At 41.1% G+C, this 17,897-nt stretch overlaps 1 protein-coding gene across 1 annotated transcript in view; it reads right to left on the bottom strand.

Annotated features, from left to right (window-relative positions):
• The window catches only part of MUC2 (mucin 2, oligomeric mucus/gel-forming), a 58,715-nt gene that overhangs the window by 37,882 nt on the left and 2,936 nt on the right, over window positions 1-17,897 (bottom strand). Inside the window, exons 2-14 of the mRNA XM_065594052.1 lie at window positions 17,559-17,823; window positions 13,802-13,916; window positions 13,224-13,314; window positions 12,483-12,592; window positions 11,891-12,107; window positions 11,333-11,458; window positions 10,374-10,491; window positions 9,896-10,034; window positions 8,128-8,238; window positions 6,923-6,992; window positions 3,087-3,224; window positions 2,172-2,336; window positions 951-1,045 (exon numbers count right to left, since the gene is read on the bottom strand). Coding sequence (XP_065450124.1) covers window positions 951-1,045; window positions 2,172-2,336; window positions 3,087-3,224; window positions 6,923-6,992; window positions 8,128-8,238; window positions 9,896-10,034; window positions 10,374-10,491; window positions 11,333-11,458; window positions 11,891-12,107; window positions 12,483-12,592; window positions 13,224-13,314; window positions 13,802-13,916; window positions 17,559-17,823 — 1,760 coding nt within the window. The remainder of the gene's footprint in view (window positions 1-950; window positions 1,046-2,171; window positions 2,337-3,086; window positions 3,225-6,922; window positions 6,993-8,127; window positions 8,239-9,895; window positions 10,035-10,373; window positions 10,492-11,332; window positions 11,459-11,890; window positions 12,108-12,482; window positions 12,593-13,223; window positions 13,315-13,801; window positions 13,917-17,558; window positions 17,824-17,897) is intronic.

Genomic DNA, 17,897 nt, shown 5'->3' with positions numbered 1-17,897 from the left:
ACACCTGCAGGAGGAGGATTAGAACTATAAAATGAAGACTGTGAAAACCGGGGCTCCAGTACAGTAACTGTAGAACACCCAGTATCTTCTTTCCCATGTGGCTTTCATTCACTCCCATAATCAGAGAGCTCAGTAGATGAGCAGAGAGCTACCCACTAGTGAGGGACAAACCCAAAAAGGCTCAGGGTGCGTTTGATTAAGCATGAAAAATGTGGATAGTTCGCCAGACCTTATCTCAACAGCCAAACCTTTTGAAAGTCCAAAGTTTAGCCAGCTTCCTAACAGCAGCCTTTTTTAAGGGAACTTTGATACTTTTAATTCCTGATCAGCCACAACCCGGAAATGTACAAACCCACAGAAATTAAACATAATAAAAGCAAAAAAATTAGCTGAATGGGTTAAGATCTTCACAAAGGTGCAGCTCAGACTGAATTATAGAAATTAGTAAAAGCTGAGGGTTCTTTCTGTTCTCCCCAGATTGGTTTGTTTATCCCTCCTCAAACAGAACTGAAAGCAGAGGGAAACAGACCAGGAATAAAATGACACATAAATGGGTTGTTGTTTATCTCTGGATCAAGTAAACTGAATTTATTGTTTATTAAGCCACAACATAGATTACATTAATGGTTAAGGGCTGGCTTAACATGTGACTGTCATGGCTCAGTATTCCTGCCTCTCTTGAATTCTCATATGAAAATGAGACTCTATAGTGCCCTTTCATCACACACAAGCCCCACCCCGAAAAAAGCACAATGATTTCCATCTTCTAAATTAGCATTCTATGGGAAAGCCTGTTGTAGGAGATCAGGGATGCACACAATGCCATTGGACATTACAAAATCTGAACCATTTTTTATGGCCAAGTTACAATAATCCCTTGAAAATATGTATATGGTAAAACACATATTAGACCAGTGCCAGAAGGTGTCAGTATAGTATAAAATCCACACCTTATAATATTCCACAGGATCAATGACTGAGTGACATCTGGCAAAAGGAGATTCTAAATTTTTCAGTAAGGAACACCAATATTCAGCATAATTTTCTGTAACAAAAGGAGAGAGAATGAATTATTTTCCTTGCATCATACCCTGTTGCACCATATTGTCACATTACAGTATGCAAAATAATCTGACCCAAGCAACAAAATGATTAAAATGAGAACCCTAAATTTTTCTGGGAGTGGAGAGATTGCACAGAATCGCTATAAATTTGGCCCACAGTCTCTGATTCAAGTACCTACTGGCAAATACATAGTGGAAATCATATCCTATTAATGCAGTCTGCCTGCACCGAATTGTCTTCCTCTAGCTTTCAATTGTTTGAGAACTCATGATCAGAAGATCACAAATCCAAGCTAAACATAAAAAGAAGCAATAATGCTAAGGAAGGCGCACCACTACTCCAGACATATATTGTAATATATTAATGACTTTTCTTCTGTGTCTTTCAACACAGGGTTGCCCTTGCAATTTCCCTCTGAACTTTCCATCTCTTTTATAGAGTCACAGATTCAAAGGCCAGAAGGGGCCATTATGATCATCTAATCTGACCTCCTGTATAACACATACCATAAAACGTCCCCAAAATAATTCCTAGAGCAGATCTTTTAGAAAAGCATCCAATATCCCTTTTAAAATCATCAGTGATAGAGAATCTACCAGGAGCCTTGGTAAATTGTTCCAATGGTTAATTACTCTCACTGTTAAAAAAATATTCTTATTTCCAGTATGAATTTGTCTAACTTCAACTTCCAGCCATTGGATCAAAACCTACTGCCTGAACACAAAGCTGAACAGTGGACCCTCAGATTAAGACTCTGACACATTACCAAGTAAATTCTCCAGGGTCCCATAGATGACTAATGGCATTTTGAAATAATAGCTTTATTGTGTATTTATTACCATTTGAACCAGGCAGATCAAGGACTTGAACTTGGGTCTTCCACAGCCCAGTTGCATGCCTTAACCACAGGACAATCAATTACTCTCAAGGGGAAAGCACCTGTTAGCTGATGTGTGCAAGCCCACAGTACATCAGACAAGCACACACATTATTAACTTATCAGCCTTCTAAATAAAGATTATTATTTTGATACTGTTATTTGACTGACTGTGTATGAGATATAAAATTCGGAGGAAAGAGGTTCTATGAAAATGTAGTATTCTTACTGCTTTCAAAGCTGAGAGCACAAGGGTCTTCCAAATTATCCACTTGGTCTTTACAGGTGGCTTGTGCTTTCCAAGTGTTAGCAAAGGCAGATCCTGTAGCTTCTACCAGCCCACCAGCTGTTTTAAAATCATCATATTCTATGCCATTGAAATTCCCACAAAGACCTGTTGAGAAAAAAATGTGGTGTTTAAAAATAATTATTATTCATTCTTCTTCTAAAAGAGCAACAAAAGAGGAAAAGGATGATTTACCACATGACTAGCAGTCAGATTGTCAAACAGAGGGCTCCTCCAACTCCGTATTAAAATTGCAATCACAAAAGTAGACATTTGCGGGGTCTCACTTTAAAAATCCAAGCTCTGGGGCAGGTGGCCCTCAACTGGTGTTCGGAGTTTTGGAGGATTCTCCCTATCATCCTTTTATGGAATAGTTTCCCAAGACTGGCCACTTAAGTAATTTAAAACTAGACTGAACAAAGCAGTGGTGAATATATTCCAGCGATCAATCCTGCATTGACATGGGGGTGACGGGTTTAGTTAATCTGTAATATCAATAATTCATCTGTAAAATGTGTGAGCTGTGGGGCCATTCTCTCATGAAATTTTGGATTCTGCTCTCATTCTTCCTATATTCAACCAGCTAAGCATTTCTGTCTCTAGAGCTGGTGCCTTTTAAAAAATATGTATCACTAAATATTAAAAAGTGTTCATTCATTAAGTCTATATTAGAATCTTGCAGGCACACAGTTTCCTTAGTATCTTAATTAGTATGGAATAATTCAATAGCTAGCATTTTCTTGCTATGCCAGTCACAGACACATCTCACCATCAATGTTAAGAACACACAGCACTTCAGTTGCAAATATTTTTGCTGCATCATTTCTCCTTTAGAAGTAGACATAAGTGGGCACTTACCTTGCAGTTTTCCTTGGGCAGATTGATCCACAATCACAAACAGCTGCATGATTGGAACCAATTGGATTTGTAGCTTGAGACCAAAATAGGTATGCACAATGAGATGGTATGAAGTTGGCTGGAAAATTGAGAAGCTTGCTGGAAAACAAAAGGAAAGAAAAGTCATGTTTCCCTGATTTTTTATTTGTTTTTATCACCTCTTTCTGTTATCATCCAGAAATGTCACAGACAGGAAAACACTAGCCTGCTGAAAGCAACACTTTACATGAGCAGCCCGAGTCACCATCTGCCCTGAAAACTGCAACAGGCAGAGGACCAAAGATCAGATTCTGACAGATCCAATGCTATGAAAACATGGAATATTCAAAGACTATTGTATCAACTTTATAAATGTTACACGTATCATTATGCGCTAGTTAGTGATCGTATTCCTGGCTCAATGTGTGAGCTAAAGGATGCTTCCCACAGGAACTAAAGACACTGGATAATAATTAATGCAAATCCCCAATACCGAAACCTCTGGGCAATAACATCTACTGGTTTGACCTAGTTCAAAAAGTCTTAACAGGCAGAGGACTTGAAACTGTACAAAATGACAGCCCTGACCTGGGAGATATTCTCTCTCACATGAGTCTGTGTCCAGAGACAGGCTTTGTGAGAGGGCCCAAAGCACTTTAAAACATACCCGAGATTCCATGTGGAAGACGGGTGATTGTCTGGTGAGCCAGACATGCATATACATTGTTCAGAGTTTTAAAGATATGTTTTTTTCTGAAATGCTTTTGTTCTGAATAACTAGTACTTGGCTTTATGAGGGCTGGCTGGTCACTGTTAACCCTATCCTCACTGTCACTGAGACAACAGCAAGTGCTGGACTGAAGTCAGATCTGCTGAGGTGATCACAGTGCATTGCAGGAGTCTGCAGCCAAAGCCCCCATCTGAAGGGAGAGGGTCGTGGGGGATCCTGCCCCAGGAAAGGTGATGGCTAGATGCCTCAGACATAAGTGGGGTGCCCTCCCAGAGAGGGAGAGGGCATGAGAGGCATAGTTAACTCAGGACCGGTGACACAAACCTCTCTTATTTTGCTTTGAAGAACACTGACCACTTAGGCCTTGGCTACACTTACCCGCTAGTTCGGCGGCTGGCAATCGAACTTCTGGGTTCGACTTATCGCGTCTAGTCTGGACGCGATAAGTCGAACCTGGAAGTGCTCGCCGTCGACTGCGGTACTCCAGCTCGGCGAGAGGAGTACCGCGGAGTCGACGGGGGAGCCTGCCTGCCGAGTGTGGACCAAGGTAAGTTCGAACTAAGGTACTTCGACTTCAGCTACGTTATTCACGTAGCTGAAGTTGCGTACCTTAGTTCGAATTAGGGGGGTAGTGTAGACCAAGCCTTAGCTATAATGCCAGCCCCTGCTATATTAATAACCCAGCTACTTATGATGACTGTGTGGGATCAGGAATCAAACAGATCTTCGCTCTGTGGCATGATGGCTCACAGTGCTGAGTTATATGCTACTGTATTAAAAGCTTTTTTGAAAAATCACAATAAGTAACTTATAACAATAAGTAAGAGTCTCCCTCCCTATGCCCCCTGCTTAACTACCATTTGTTCCTGTTTCTATTTGAAGATCTCCTTGTTCTTCCCACTTCCTCCATGGGCTGGTTTATTTACTTAAGGGTTTGGTACCTCAGGTGTCACAGTGAATGCTGGGTACAATGAAAGGGACAGCAGTGACAGTGACTCAAAGGGGCAATTCCCACTATCTTTCTGAGAGGAGAATGATGGTGACTCATAAGTTTCTGCCACTGTAATGACGACATATTCCAGTCAGATTCCTGTTTTAAAACCAATTCAATCTAACACAAAATATCTGGAGCAACTAATGGTAAGACCCTGGACAACCCCCAAATAGAGAGAGGACTTGCCATTCCAGAATAGACCAATGGTCCATCTAGTTCAGTGTCCTCTCTTGATATTGGCCAGTGCTGGATAGCTATGGGGAAGATGTTAAATCTACACTGCAGGGAACATTTCTTCTGGACCTCACCTAGTGATCAATGTATGCCCTTAAGTATGGAGACTGAGATTGCTTTCCCCCTTTTATCCTACATCCATAAATCATTGTAAGAATGGATGGTATGTCATATTATATCAAATGGAAGCACTACTCAATTGTACATATTAAAAAGAAGTAGCTCTTCAATAAAAGAAACATCCCAAAATTGAACTCCCTATTAAACATTCCTTGCTTCTAATTTACAAGTGCTGAACTTAATTGATGCTTGAGTTGAAGTCACATCCAAAGAACAAAAAGAAGAGGTGTTTTTGAAGCTACCCATATATTTTTTAGCATAGGGTTTTCCAGTCACCTGTATTCCCCAGAACTGGGATTCTCAACCTGAGTCACAAACAGGTGTCAGAGGTCGTAACTACCCTGCCCTTCCCATATTGCTACATGGGAGAGGGGTCCCTCTATGGAAAAGAGTGTCATAATATTGAAAGGTCTGAGAACCATAGCTGTTACTGATTGGGGCTGTGGATATTTATTCCCAGGAACTGAACTGGGTGAATGTTAAACCAGCTCACTGTATGTGCCAGCTGTTCATAAAACACTCAAAAACAGCTGAGCTCTGACACGGTTGGAGCTATTATATATAGGCAATACAGCATTATCAATCCTGAGTGGAAAAATCAACAGAACAGCCCTACAAAATAAATAAAGTGGAAGAGCCCTGCCCACTGGTGCCTCTATGATGTTGCCCAGAAGGAGTCATATACTAAGGTGAGGCTATTTAATATGTGGCCTGTATATTATATTGCTCATTCTGTAGAGTACTTTGATCTGGATCCTTTCTACCAGGCAATTACAAACTTCTCCTTCCATGTGTGTCTGTCCTCCCACCCCTCTATTTATGCAACTGAATAGTTTTTGGTAGAGGTGGCAGTGACTGAGAAGAGGTGCTGATCATGGAGCTGGTGACTCTGCAGCGTAAACATTCACAATAAGCAGCGCTAAAAGGATTTACACATTTTTGGGGAGGTTACTTCAGGATCCTCTGTTTACTGATCTCCCACAACAACGCTCACAGATTCTGCCTCACTGCAAACTTCTTTCTAGCAGAAGAAGGCTAAATGTAACTTTTTCTAGGCACCATCAGCACTGCTCTGTGCTTCACCGCAGGGCGTTGTTTGACACAAAGCTCCATACCCCAAATGTAAGCTGATGCCTCCATTGAGCTTTCTACTCTTGTCAGTTCAGCCACAGAGAGACCTAAGGTCAGTCCCCAAGACCACCAACCTTGAAAGGAGTACTTAAAGGGGAAAAGGAAACAAGAAGAAAAAGATCCTCTTGTTGGAATTTAAGTGATAGATATAAATCAGAAAACTTTTGCTCACTCCTCACCAGAGTATATGGGTAAAAATTACCCTGGAGTTAAATATGACATTCCTGGTCCCACACAGAATATATGCTGGCAGTGAAGTTCATTTCTATCTATTTATGTGAGACACACACAGATTAAACTATTTGCCCAACATCATATGGGAAGCCTGTGCAGCACTGGGGCTCAGGCCAGTGCCTTAACCACAAAGCCATCCTTCCTGATTAGCCTCTGTACACAGAGCCACCCTCTGGTGGTTAGGTTACAAATTCCTCCATGTATTTTCTCAAGTCCCCTTCCTCTCAAGCTCTTTACATTGCAATCCAGTTCATTCCAGCACAAACATTCAGGAAATGCCTCTCTGCCTTTATTTCATCAAAGGCTCTAACACATAAAGAGCTTGTTTTTCCCATAACATCAGATGTGCATTGGAGAGGTGGTCACATTCCTTACCTGTCACATGAGGCAAGTGCACTTCCAGTTCATTCAGCTGCACAGTGCCATCTGATCTGAAAACCAAGATCTGTGTGCAAGCAAAGAGAACATGTTTAAATTACTGCAACTTCATGTACGCAGAGGGAAGCCCACCATGAACATTAACCTTAAAACTTGGGAGACAAGAAGGGATCATGCTACTTTGTGCAGACGAACTCAATATTCTAGTCACAGTTTAAAAAAGGAGCAATCTAATTAGCTAATAAAGATTCTGTCTGCCCTAGCATCCAGTACATGTACAAAGCTTTGGGCTTGTTAGACACATTTTTAATGTATACTAAAACAGTTTCTACTAGAGAAAAAATGCTTCAAGAAAGTCACTTATTCTGGATACCAACTTTGCCAAGTGGCTGAAAACATTTGGCACTTGACACCAGTCATGTGTGGGGATTTGCTATAAGCACACACCTTGCCATGTGTTATTTCTTACATAATTGTACAGCATTGATAGAATGATAAGGAAGTGCTTCAGGAAATTCTTAATACAAATTTTAGTATGTACTTTTGGGAACATAACTAGTTTCACAAATGTTACTGTCAAGAGCCAAGAAGACCAGAACTATATGGCAGGAAAGGAGGAGAAAAAACTCACAGAGGTCTAGATACTATAATGATGGGAGCATTAGAGATAAATTAGAAAGACAGAACAGAAAAAAATAGATTAGACAAATGGGCAGATTGAGTAAGAGTGAGAATTTCTAATGTCCCCCCTCACTATTAATCTTGAGTGAAATTCAGACTGTTGAGAAGCTTGGCTTGATCAGTTTTCAAGAGTTTGAATCCTAACCAGAACATCTTAGGTCTGCAAAACTGGACTTAAATCTCAATAAAATAAAATATCAAGGACTTCTTATTTCCAGTCAGACTGGAAATCCCATGAGAGCAGACTCACAATGCTTCCAGCACAGGGCAGAACCAGAAAGAAAGAAAGAAAGAAGAAACAGTCAAGCAAAAACTTTTAACTCTGAACTTGTTCAGACTGTGCAGTGCCAATCTGCTTTGGGATTTGTACAAACATTTGGCTGTTTTTTATTTTTTCTGTATTCAACCATCCTTACTCAGAATCCTCAGAGAAAGATTATCAAAAGTAAGTAGGGAAAGAGAAATCAGGAAAATACATTGAGAGAATCTACACATCCAGCAGACACCCACATATCACTTACATTTTTCTTGTGGTCTATTAACAGCACAACAGTCTTCAAACAGGTCTGTTTGTCCGTGGAGCCACAGGGAGACAGCTCTGCCAGGAGGGCGTGAGTGTCATTTATACTTTCCTGCAATCAAAGTGGAAAAAAACATAAATTAGTACAGTCTGATGGTTTGTATAAACCCCACACTGGCTGAGAAGGGGTTAATTGGAGCCTGAGCACTCTATTACCCCCACATTATTACACCTGGAGTATGTGTCAGGCTCAGGGATGAACAGGGCCGGATTTAGGGGCAGGCTACCTGGGTGAGCGCCTGGGGTTCCAGGCTTGGGGTGCTGTTTTTGTTGTACAGATCCTAGCATGCAAATTTATTGTCTTATATGACATGGATAAATCATGCATGTAAATCGTGCATCAAAGTCATGAAATGGGCTACAAATGCAATAAAAAATAAGGTATTCAAAAGTTTAACAAATGGAGGGGGGGCGCCAAAGACGCTCCTTGCCTGGGGTGCCATTTGGTCTAGGGCCAGGGGTAAAAGGAAGGAGTTCAGTGTAGCTGGAAGGAGGAGAGAGATGGTCTGGACTTCCATCTCTATGGGAAGGGCCAGATGGGATCCAGGCGAAGGCTATAAGCATACAATTAACTCTTAGGGTGAGTCTTGAAAAAGGAGCAGGACTCCAAGGAGACCGCCATGTGCATAACAGTTCTGCAGGAGAGCGGAGAACTTGGGGAAGCCTAAGATAGACTAAAGTCTGAGGCAGAAGGTGCTTATTTTGTGTTTTGTCTGTTTTACTGGAGGATTCTAGGGAGAAGCCCTGAGACCTTCTGCTCTGGAAATAAACTGAGACTGAAGAAGAGCCCAGGTGAGGTGGAAGGCATTATATTTGCTACCATTATTTTGTCAGACATTTTTTGGGACATTCATACTTCAGAAGGGATGGAACTATAGTGTGACCTGTCTGGAAGGCCAAGTCACCACCAGACCAGACCACTAATGTCCCAAGGAAGAGAGCTAGGTGGACTTGCTGAAATGTTGTTTCATGCCACACAGGAGCATTCCGGGACAGTGAGTCTATGACACAGAGGCAGCTCTTCCATACCCTGAGCTGATTTCTATCACAGAGGACTGAAATCATCTGTTAAACTAACAAACACTGTAGAGCTTTACGTTTGAGAACTTTCTTTCTAGCACTACCACCGGAACTAGGACTTCCTTTCAAAGCTCCAGTGGCAAGCATTCAAGTGTTGGTAAGTCAGATCCTTGTTCTCTGGAGCAATGGGGACCAGGTACTTCAGGGACAAAGGGATGACATAACTCACTGTGCTCTCCTCCACCCCCCAATTGACTCAATATCACCCGAACACAAGCATAGGTGTATTACAGATTAGGTAGGACATTTCCAACCCTCATTTCAGATCTATTTGGCAGAGCTGAGTCCTTGAAGTTGCAGGTCCAGTCATCTGTTCACTAGCACCAGTGTGCTCCTCTGGACTCTTATAAGTGAGAATGGGTTGCGTACCATAAACCTGTTCCATAATCATCATGAAATTGGAAACGACTAAGGCAGTCAGAGTGTAGCAGGTGAGCACAAACCCTCACTACCAGATCAATGGACACTGGGGATCATGACTCACTTTGAATTCTCTAGTATAGACTCTACAGTGTCCTCCGACCCATGCCTCAAAAAGTATAATGAAACAGTGATCTACAGCCACTAAATCAGAAGGCAGATGCATCTATATTTGCTATCTGAGAGAAGAGACCTTTAATACATGATACCTTGGACAGCACATAGTAGCAGTCTCCATGGAAGGTGTATTTCTTCCCATCAAAGGTGGTGATGTGAGCACCTCCTTCCACTAAGCATGAGGCTGGACAGGATAAGTGCTTGCACACCCACCTGCCTGAATCACAGGTGCTATAAACACAAATAAATAAGGAATAAAAAATGGGGTTAGGTGTCAGAGGGACTGAAAGCACTGAAAAACATCTGTATACAGAGCACCACTGGGTCAGGACAAAGTACCCCTAGGTGCTTTGAAAATTTGTCATTGGCTGCTTATTTAAAACTCTCCTCTTCCACATATTACAGACTCAAGATGCCATAAAATTGGTTCATTGTAGCATCTTGATATTGCAACACATGGAAAGGCACCATGACTTTTGCAGCAAGACATATACAAATAGGTAACAACTCTGCTGACAGACCCATGCACAGTCATTCTGAGAGCGGTTTAGAGTGAATTGTAATCCTTACCATTCTTCACATTCATTGGTGATAGTTTGCCCAGGTGAATACAGGGATCCATGCTGTTTGCAGTGACATTGGTTAACAGACACACAGCCTTTCCCATTGATGTCATCATACACCGTTCCTACAAAACACAAACGTAGGCTCTCATAGTTCATGTCAAAATACCAGCACCAATCAACCTAGGAAAAACTCTGGGAGCAGGCACACTCTCAACCAGACCCAAAATTAATGGTAATTGAAGATATCAAAAGGGGATTCGGCCACAGAGCTTTCATTGTTTTTAATGTTTAAGTTAATATTTTTAATGGAAGTTGTGTGGCTAAATCCCCTGTGTCACTTTGAAAATCTCAACTTAGATCTGCACATTCTATATGGTTGGATTTAAAATTCACCTAAACTATTGTTGTTGTGCTATCACTGTGAAGGTATTTTCCAAGGTTGGCAACAGGTCTTGAATATTAAATTTGAGCTCATTGTCACATATTATTGTATTATGTAGATAATATATATGTAATTATGCCTCTTTTCAGGGTTACCTACGGGGTCTGAAACTCTACATCTAAAAACATGCATGTCTACTGCTTAACCCAAAGGACCAACTCTCAGTTCAGAGGTGGTAACAGTCTCATAAACCACGTGCCTGGCCACAAACAGAAATAAAGAGCCTAACTAGGTTAGTGTGAGTTAAATAAAGCCAAGCTAATGCATTACTTTTGTAAACATGCTAGAATTTTATTAATTTACAAGGACAAATTTACTCCACTGGTAAAATGTATTCATTTCTAAAATGTAACTTGCTTTATACTGAATATTTCAGTCCTGAACTCCTTGCAGAGTTTTTTTTTTTTTTTTAGTGAAGGTAAAGTATAGATAATACAGCCTTTTTCAGATACATTCTGGAGTATATGAAGAGACTTGAATCCAAACCTATTGTCTCAGATAGGACTGAGAGAGACACCTACCTTCAGGGCAGAAGCAGCCATCCATGAAGTGTTCCTCACAAAGGCTGCTGATCTCCAAATGGGAACAAGTGCTTATGCATGGTGAGCTGCTTTCCTGGTAGATCATGTTTCCAGGGCACGTCTTAGCTAAAATAATGAAAGAAAAAGATCAGTGACTTGAATATAAACTCTGCATTCCACAGAAACCAAAGAGCATATATCGGCTCCAATGAAATCAGTGGAATTGACTCAATTGGCTGCAATTTGGCCAAATGTATTTATTGTATTTAATTTCTGAACCGCTTTTTTTCTTCTCTACATTCTTTTCTTGCTTCTTGAACAGAAGACAGTGATCCTAATCATGCTTCCACTGTAATTAATGACAAAAAATCCCACTACTTTCACTGGGAGCAGGATCAAACCATACAGCTTTCAGTTGGAACATAATTTCTACTTCCAATAAATGTCCTTAATAACAAAGACAAGGGAGGGGAAAACAGGAAATATACAAGCTGAGCAGTTTTAAATATTTCACCCAGGATGAATTGATTGCTCTGCCAAGTTTGGGAAGATACTTACGGCAAAACTCTTCTGTCCTCCAGTTTCCAGGCCGGCCACCAGCATGGGAGCATTGGCGAGAGTACTCAGAGATGGTGCTGCAAAGGCAGAAGGAATCCTCAGCTCCCTGGCAGGCACACTTATCCTGCATACAGGCTTGAACATACATCTCCAGGTTCAGACGGGACTCACAGTCAGCGAATACTGAAGAAGTCAGCAGACTCAGACACTCATCACGCTAAGGAGGTGGAGGGAAAAAAATAAAAGTTTAAAAGGCATCCCTGGCACCCGAGTTTCTAGAGAGATTCCTTTGTGCTAAAATGGTGCTTGGCTTCTGGACATCACTAATGGTTGAGGGATGAGTCCAAGTCTTAGGTTATCTCTGGATAATTCTGTGTCAGAAATAGCACATGTGCAACTAAGATCTTCCATCAGTTCTGCTCCTCCTTTTAGAAGGCATAACAACATTAATGCCTTTTGAGTTAGTTAGGGACATGGTATGTGCCTTGGAAAGTTCCAGGCTCTGACCCATCTCCACGCTCAGTGGTCTCCCCATATTGCAGGAATGTCTTCACCTGCCAGCTAAGTAAAGTTGACCACTATGATTACTCACATGCTGATTACAGGTTGTGACAGTCTGTGTTTCATCAGGGTCCTCACATACTGTGTTGGGTTTGTTAATCTTTTGCATATTTCCAAATGTGATTGGATTGAAGGTCATGTCTATGAGGAAGATGTAAAAAAGTCTTGATAAACACAGCAAACTTAACAATACACATCTGATTCCTGGCACTTTAGTGATCAAGCAAACTGTTTATTATATATCAGGCACTGTACTGACTATTTTAATACTATTAAGAAAATCCATTTCAGATGGACATGAAAAGCTTACTAGTATTCCAACAAGTGAGTAAATCTACACCAAGAGTTCTCAAATGGGCGTCGGGACCCCTCAGGGGGTCGCAAGGTTATTATATGGGGGGGTCGCGAGCTGTCAGCCTCCACCCAGCTTTGTCTCCAGCATTTATAATGGTGTTAAATATATTAAAAAGTGTTTTTAATTTATAAGGGGGGATCACACTCAGAGGCTTGCTATGTGAAAGGGGTCACCTGTACAAAAGTTTGAGAACCACTGGCCTATACCAACAGAGACTCCACAGAATCAGCTGATTCACTTGAAATATAGTACACCATTAATAATTTATCTCGTATCTCTTAACAATTGCTGGAAAATCTCCGATGGAATTTAAGTTCCTGTACTGTAAATCCTACCTTTGCCCTCTTTGATGCTTCCACATACAATATCTATACACCTGCTTTACATGGTATCTATATATACTGTCAGACCACTTACCGTTAGAGATAAACTCATTGTAGAGCTGCTGTCCATTGTAATCCCCACAAAGACCACATGTATGGTTGTTAAACTTGGCATCCAGCTCCAACTAAATAATGAAAACAAAACCAGAAAGAAAATCAGCTGTAGCACTAAAAAAAACAAAACATTCCCAACAAGAATAAATTCATTAGCAGGGGACGTTAATAGAGGAGAGATCGTGAATGCCTCTCCATTGTACATTAGGTTTTAGTACATCTAACATAATAGTAACACAGTTCAATGCAAACAATTACCAGGGGAAAATAAAAACATATCATGGAAGAATGTGAGAAGTTACTATACTGTGACGGTGCCTCTTTTAACCAAAATATTAGCTGTTTCTCATTCCCGTCTCATCTTCTCTTGAGAGTGAAGGAAAGTTCATTTCTATGTCTAACTCCAGTCACATAATGGACAAAGGAACCTTCTCATCTGAGAATAAACTATCTCCATTCCCAGTTGGAAGAGGCTGCTTAACACAATGACTCTGTTCAGCCTATGCTAATTTGTTAAAACCGAATAGTAGCAAAAGTAAAGTTCAGTGTCATACATACCATCAGTGAATCTTCACGGTTCCACATTAGAACCAGGCCCGCTCTTGCATAGACTTTAGTGTAGATTTCACTGTTCTCAATCAGCAAACCGGAACTATAGTATGGTGTTGTTACACTGAGAAGAAGACAGTCAAAGATTTTGTATTAGATCTAATGTAGAAAACAGAAAGGAGTAAACTGAATGTCTTAGGCATTGCAAGAGGAACATCAGAGTGCATGGAAGAACCAGGCTCTGCAGATTACACTTTTCTGGCCTCCATCTCTGAGTCCCACACAGCTGTCCTCTGTTGTACAGGACAGACTCTGTTTAGCAGGGAATTAAATCCCCTTCCTCTCAGATACTTGCTGAGGTAAGTCATATTTTGTTTGACCTAGTTTAAATTGCTCTAATCAGCAGTCATTCCAGTTGGTCACAGAAATCCAGTTCAGATTCTTCCTATTTCAAGGAAGTTTTGAAGATTTCTCTGTCTGATGCTTACACAGACTTTATTAGATAACACTTATCTCCTGTGGCCATCACATGTAAAATTTCAGACTTGACATTTTGGTGTCATCTGGAATTTACCTTGACAAGGCAAGGCAATCTCAGAGCCATGGGCTCCTTAAAGGGATAGATTCTCTATCTCAGGTTAGGAAAGAAGGCAAAATGCCAGTGAAGAAGTGTGATTCAGTCAGTAAAAGCAAAAAACAAAGGACCTGAACCTGGGAGAGCGAATATTCACTGCTTACCCATGATTGAGGTTCACATAGCAAATGATTGAGGGCACAAGAAACTGAATAGTGTCTTTCATTTTCCAAAAATCATATACTATTTCAGGAGACTGGATATCCCCTTTAAATAACCTTTATTTTTTGAGAGAATGGCCTAATGATTTGGGATGGGAACAATGTAGACATGGAGCCTGATGGTCAACATAAGTGGAAGAAAAATGTGGGGAGAAAAGAGCTTGTTAAAAACATCAACATTCAATAATCTAATTATAAGAGACGAATCATTAATAGAATCAGCAGAGATCATTAATTTGACCCAAGTATCTCAAACAGGATTGAACAAAAATGCTGTTGACTGATAAGAAGCTGATCCACTGAATATCCACCCTTATGTTCACTGTGTACACAAGCCACAATGCAGAACTTGGTTAGGTGATAAAAGCATTCCCGCAAACAGCTTCTTACAATAAAACCTAAATAGCTCAATACTTGACCAAACAGAATTAGTTACATTGGAATCCAGCCAAACCAATGAATAGCTATTTCCTTCTCTACACAGTTCTCAGAGCAAATGCTATTGCTAGTTTAATGGTGTGTGCCCAGGCATACATCCCCTCTCATAATTTCTTTCCTAGCCTTTCACAAGGGTATTTTAAGTCTTAATTTCTTGGTGCCAGAGCTTTTCTAACTACTCATCTTGCACATTTCTAATGCATGCAATCACGTTAGCTAGGGTATAGACACCAAATAGAAACTCACAAACTAACATTCCTACCACAAGCTACAGGTCACATCATGAACATTGGAGCATGAACATTTTTTAAAGAGAATTGTAAAACACTAGGCAGCTACTTGAGAGCATGGAGTCTTCTGGGATGGAGCTTTTCTAATGCTGACTCTAAGCTAGGGAATCAGAACAGAGGAGTTTTGTAGCATTTATGGAACCAACACTGTAGCACGAAGCCTTGACATAAATAACTGTTCTTTCTTCTATTCTGATTTCCACCTTTGTACATTTTATTTCTTTCATTCTTTGATTTTATAATTGTTTCTTTTCTTATCTTATACAGGGTACCTGTAAAGTAGTAAAAATCCAATTCTGAAGATTGCCTGTGTGGAACATGCAACTATATGCCGATACTGGAGTTTGCAATGGGGACCCACACTTACTAGGATGGCTATGAGTATCTGCTATGGGGTGGTGTTTGGCTTGCCTGTGTGTATCAGCTATGCCATTGAGATGAATAGAAGTGGCATTTCAAAAATCTTTATCTGCTCTATGGAGCCCAAAATTCTGTGGCAATCCACAGAAGAACTAGAAAGTCTTAGGGTATGTCGACACTAGAAATGTAATATAAACTAGTAATTACTGCGGTGGTACATGTCCACACTACCCTCCTTGGGTCGGTAGTGCACATCCTCACCAGGAGTGCTCTACCAGGAGAGTCCTCTCAGCTCCACTGGGAGCACTGTGCTGGGACCCTGGTTGCCCCACAAGCTTCCAGGTTCCCAGTGAACTGCCTCCTCTTCACTCCCCCTTCCCCGCTGGGAGCTGGGGGAAGCTGCCTAGGGCTTCTTGCCCTCTGGGAGTGGGGAACAGTTGCCCCAGCTTTTTGGCATCCCCACCTCACTCCCCACTGGGAGCCGGGCAGCCTTGTCAATTTGAAATTTGAAAGGGCGCCAGGATTTCTTGCTGTGGCTCCCAGCTAGCAGCAGGGTCCGAAACCACCAGGGCTTCTCGCTGTAGTGCAGACACTGACATAATTAGGTTGACATAAGCTGCCTTATGTCAACCTAACTGTGGTGTAGATGAGCCCTTAGAGACTCACTCTTTCCAGCACTCTGCTGATTGATATCTCAGGACCCCTTCCAAGCTGCAGAAGTACTACCAGCCGTGAAGGACTAAGTCCGAGTGCTGAACTCAGACCCAGCCCGTCTCCCCTAGGCAGAGCATGGTCATCAAATCATTCAATATTATGATATAACTTGAAGAAAAGATGTCACCAAATCACCATCTGAAGAGCTATCTGATTACCATAATATCCAGTATTAATTTTGTGTTGGTAGTCAATGGATTGGGTCCTCCCCAGCCACTTTTTAAAATTCTATAGCTTTCATTGCATTGGCATGTAGTGATATTTTATATGCCACTAGGACATGTGCCAAGGGTATGGGTTTAAAGAGTATGAAATTCTATAGAACACTGAATCCTATACACAGTGAAAACCTGTTCCACGAGTCTTCTTTTATTAGGATTTTATTGTTTTATGAACAATACATAGGAGAAGAATAGGTTCAGTGCATGGGAAAGCAATCTTTAAAGGATCCCTAAAAAGCTGCTTGTGAATTTCTTTTTAACACTTTGGTGCACAACTAGGCAATCTCTCTTTTTTGGCAGTAATATATGTCAAAAGACTTCATGATATTTCTGGATATCGTCTGGCTTGGTGCCTGGAAAATAGAACGTTATTTTCTATTCCTTAGTAGGCATTCACTGGACTGGGTTTGACAGTTTTTAATAAAACCTGTCAAGTATCAGAGGGGTAGCCGTGTTAGTCTGGATCTGTAAAAGCAGCAAAGAGTCCTGTGGCACCTTACAGACTAACAGACATACTGGAGCATGAGCTTTCGTGGGTGAATACCCACCATGCATCCAACGAAGTGAGTATTCACCCACGAAAGCTCATGCTCTAGTACGTCTGTTAGTCTATAAAGTGCCACAGGACTCTTTGCTGCTTTTAATAAAACCTGGGCTCTAGTTAGAGGCAGCAATGACAACAGAAGAGTATATATTTGTTTGATCATGTTAAAATCTGTTAAACCTGATCCAGGTTCTGGCACCCTTACTCCAGTACCTTACCTAGCAAGTGTCTCATTTGCTTCAGTGGGTCTATTTGGAATATTGTGTTCCTTCCCCAAAATTTTTTTTGCCTGGTGAAAGGCTCACAATAGATATCTTAATGCTACATATTGTACAGTTCTGTTTGTCTATGGAAGCATCTTACTGGACATTTCTTTGAAGAATTATAATACTCGAAGAACTCACATTTGCTCATTCACGACAATTGCATTTTGGGTGAGGTAGATTACAACATCCTTTATGGTTATCAGGACATATTCGATGTCAGGGTGTCGATTTTCATTCACAGCACGCTGGACGTGGACTGAGAACTCCTGGTAAGACTCTCGGCAGTCAGAAGCAAAGTTGTAATCACAGAGGCCAGGGAACTGGTAGAAGTCGCCATCAAAAGTTTTGAAATGATTGTTCCCCCAGGTACTGCAGACGTAGTGGCCATGGTTTTGGCTTCTGCCTGTTAAGTTATGGAGAAGGGATGAAGAAAGTGAAATAAAGTAGCTAGCACCCAATCATAATAAGCAACATTAC

This window comes from Chrysemys picta, chromosome 4, assembly GCF_011386835.1.
Source record: "Chrysemys picta bellii isolate R12L10 chromosome 4, ASM1138683v2, whole genome shotgun sequence".
NCBI lineage: Eukaryota > Metazoa > Chordata > Testudines > Emydidae > Chrysemys > Chrysemys picta.
Note: the sequence above shows the minus strand (reverse complement) of the source record. Positions and strands in the feature narration are given on the sequence as shown.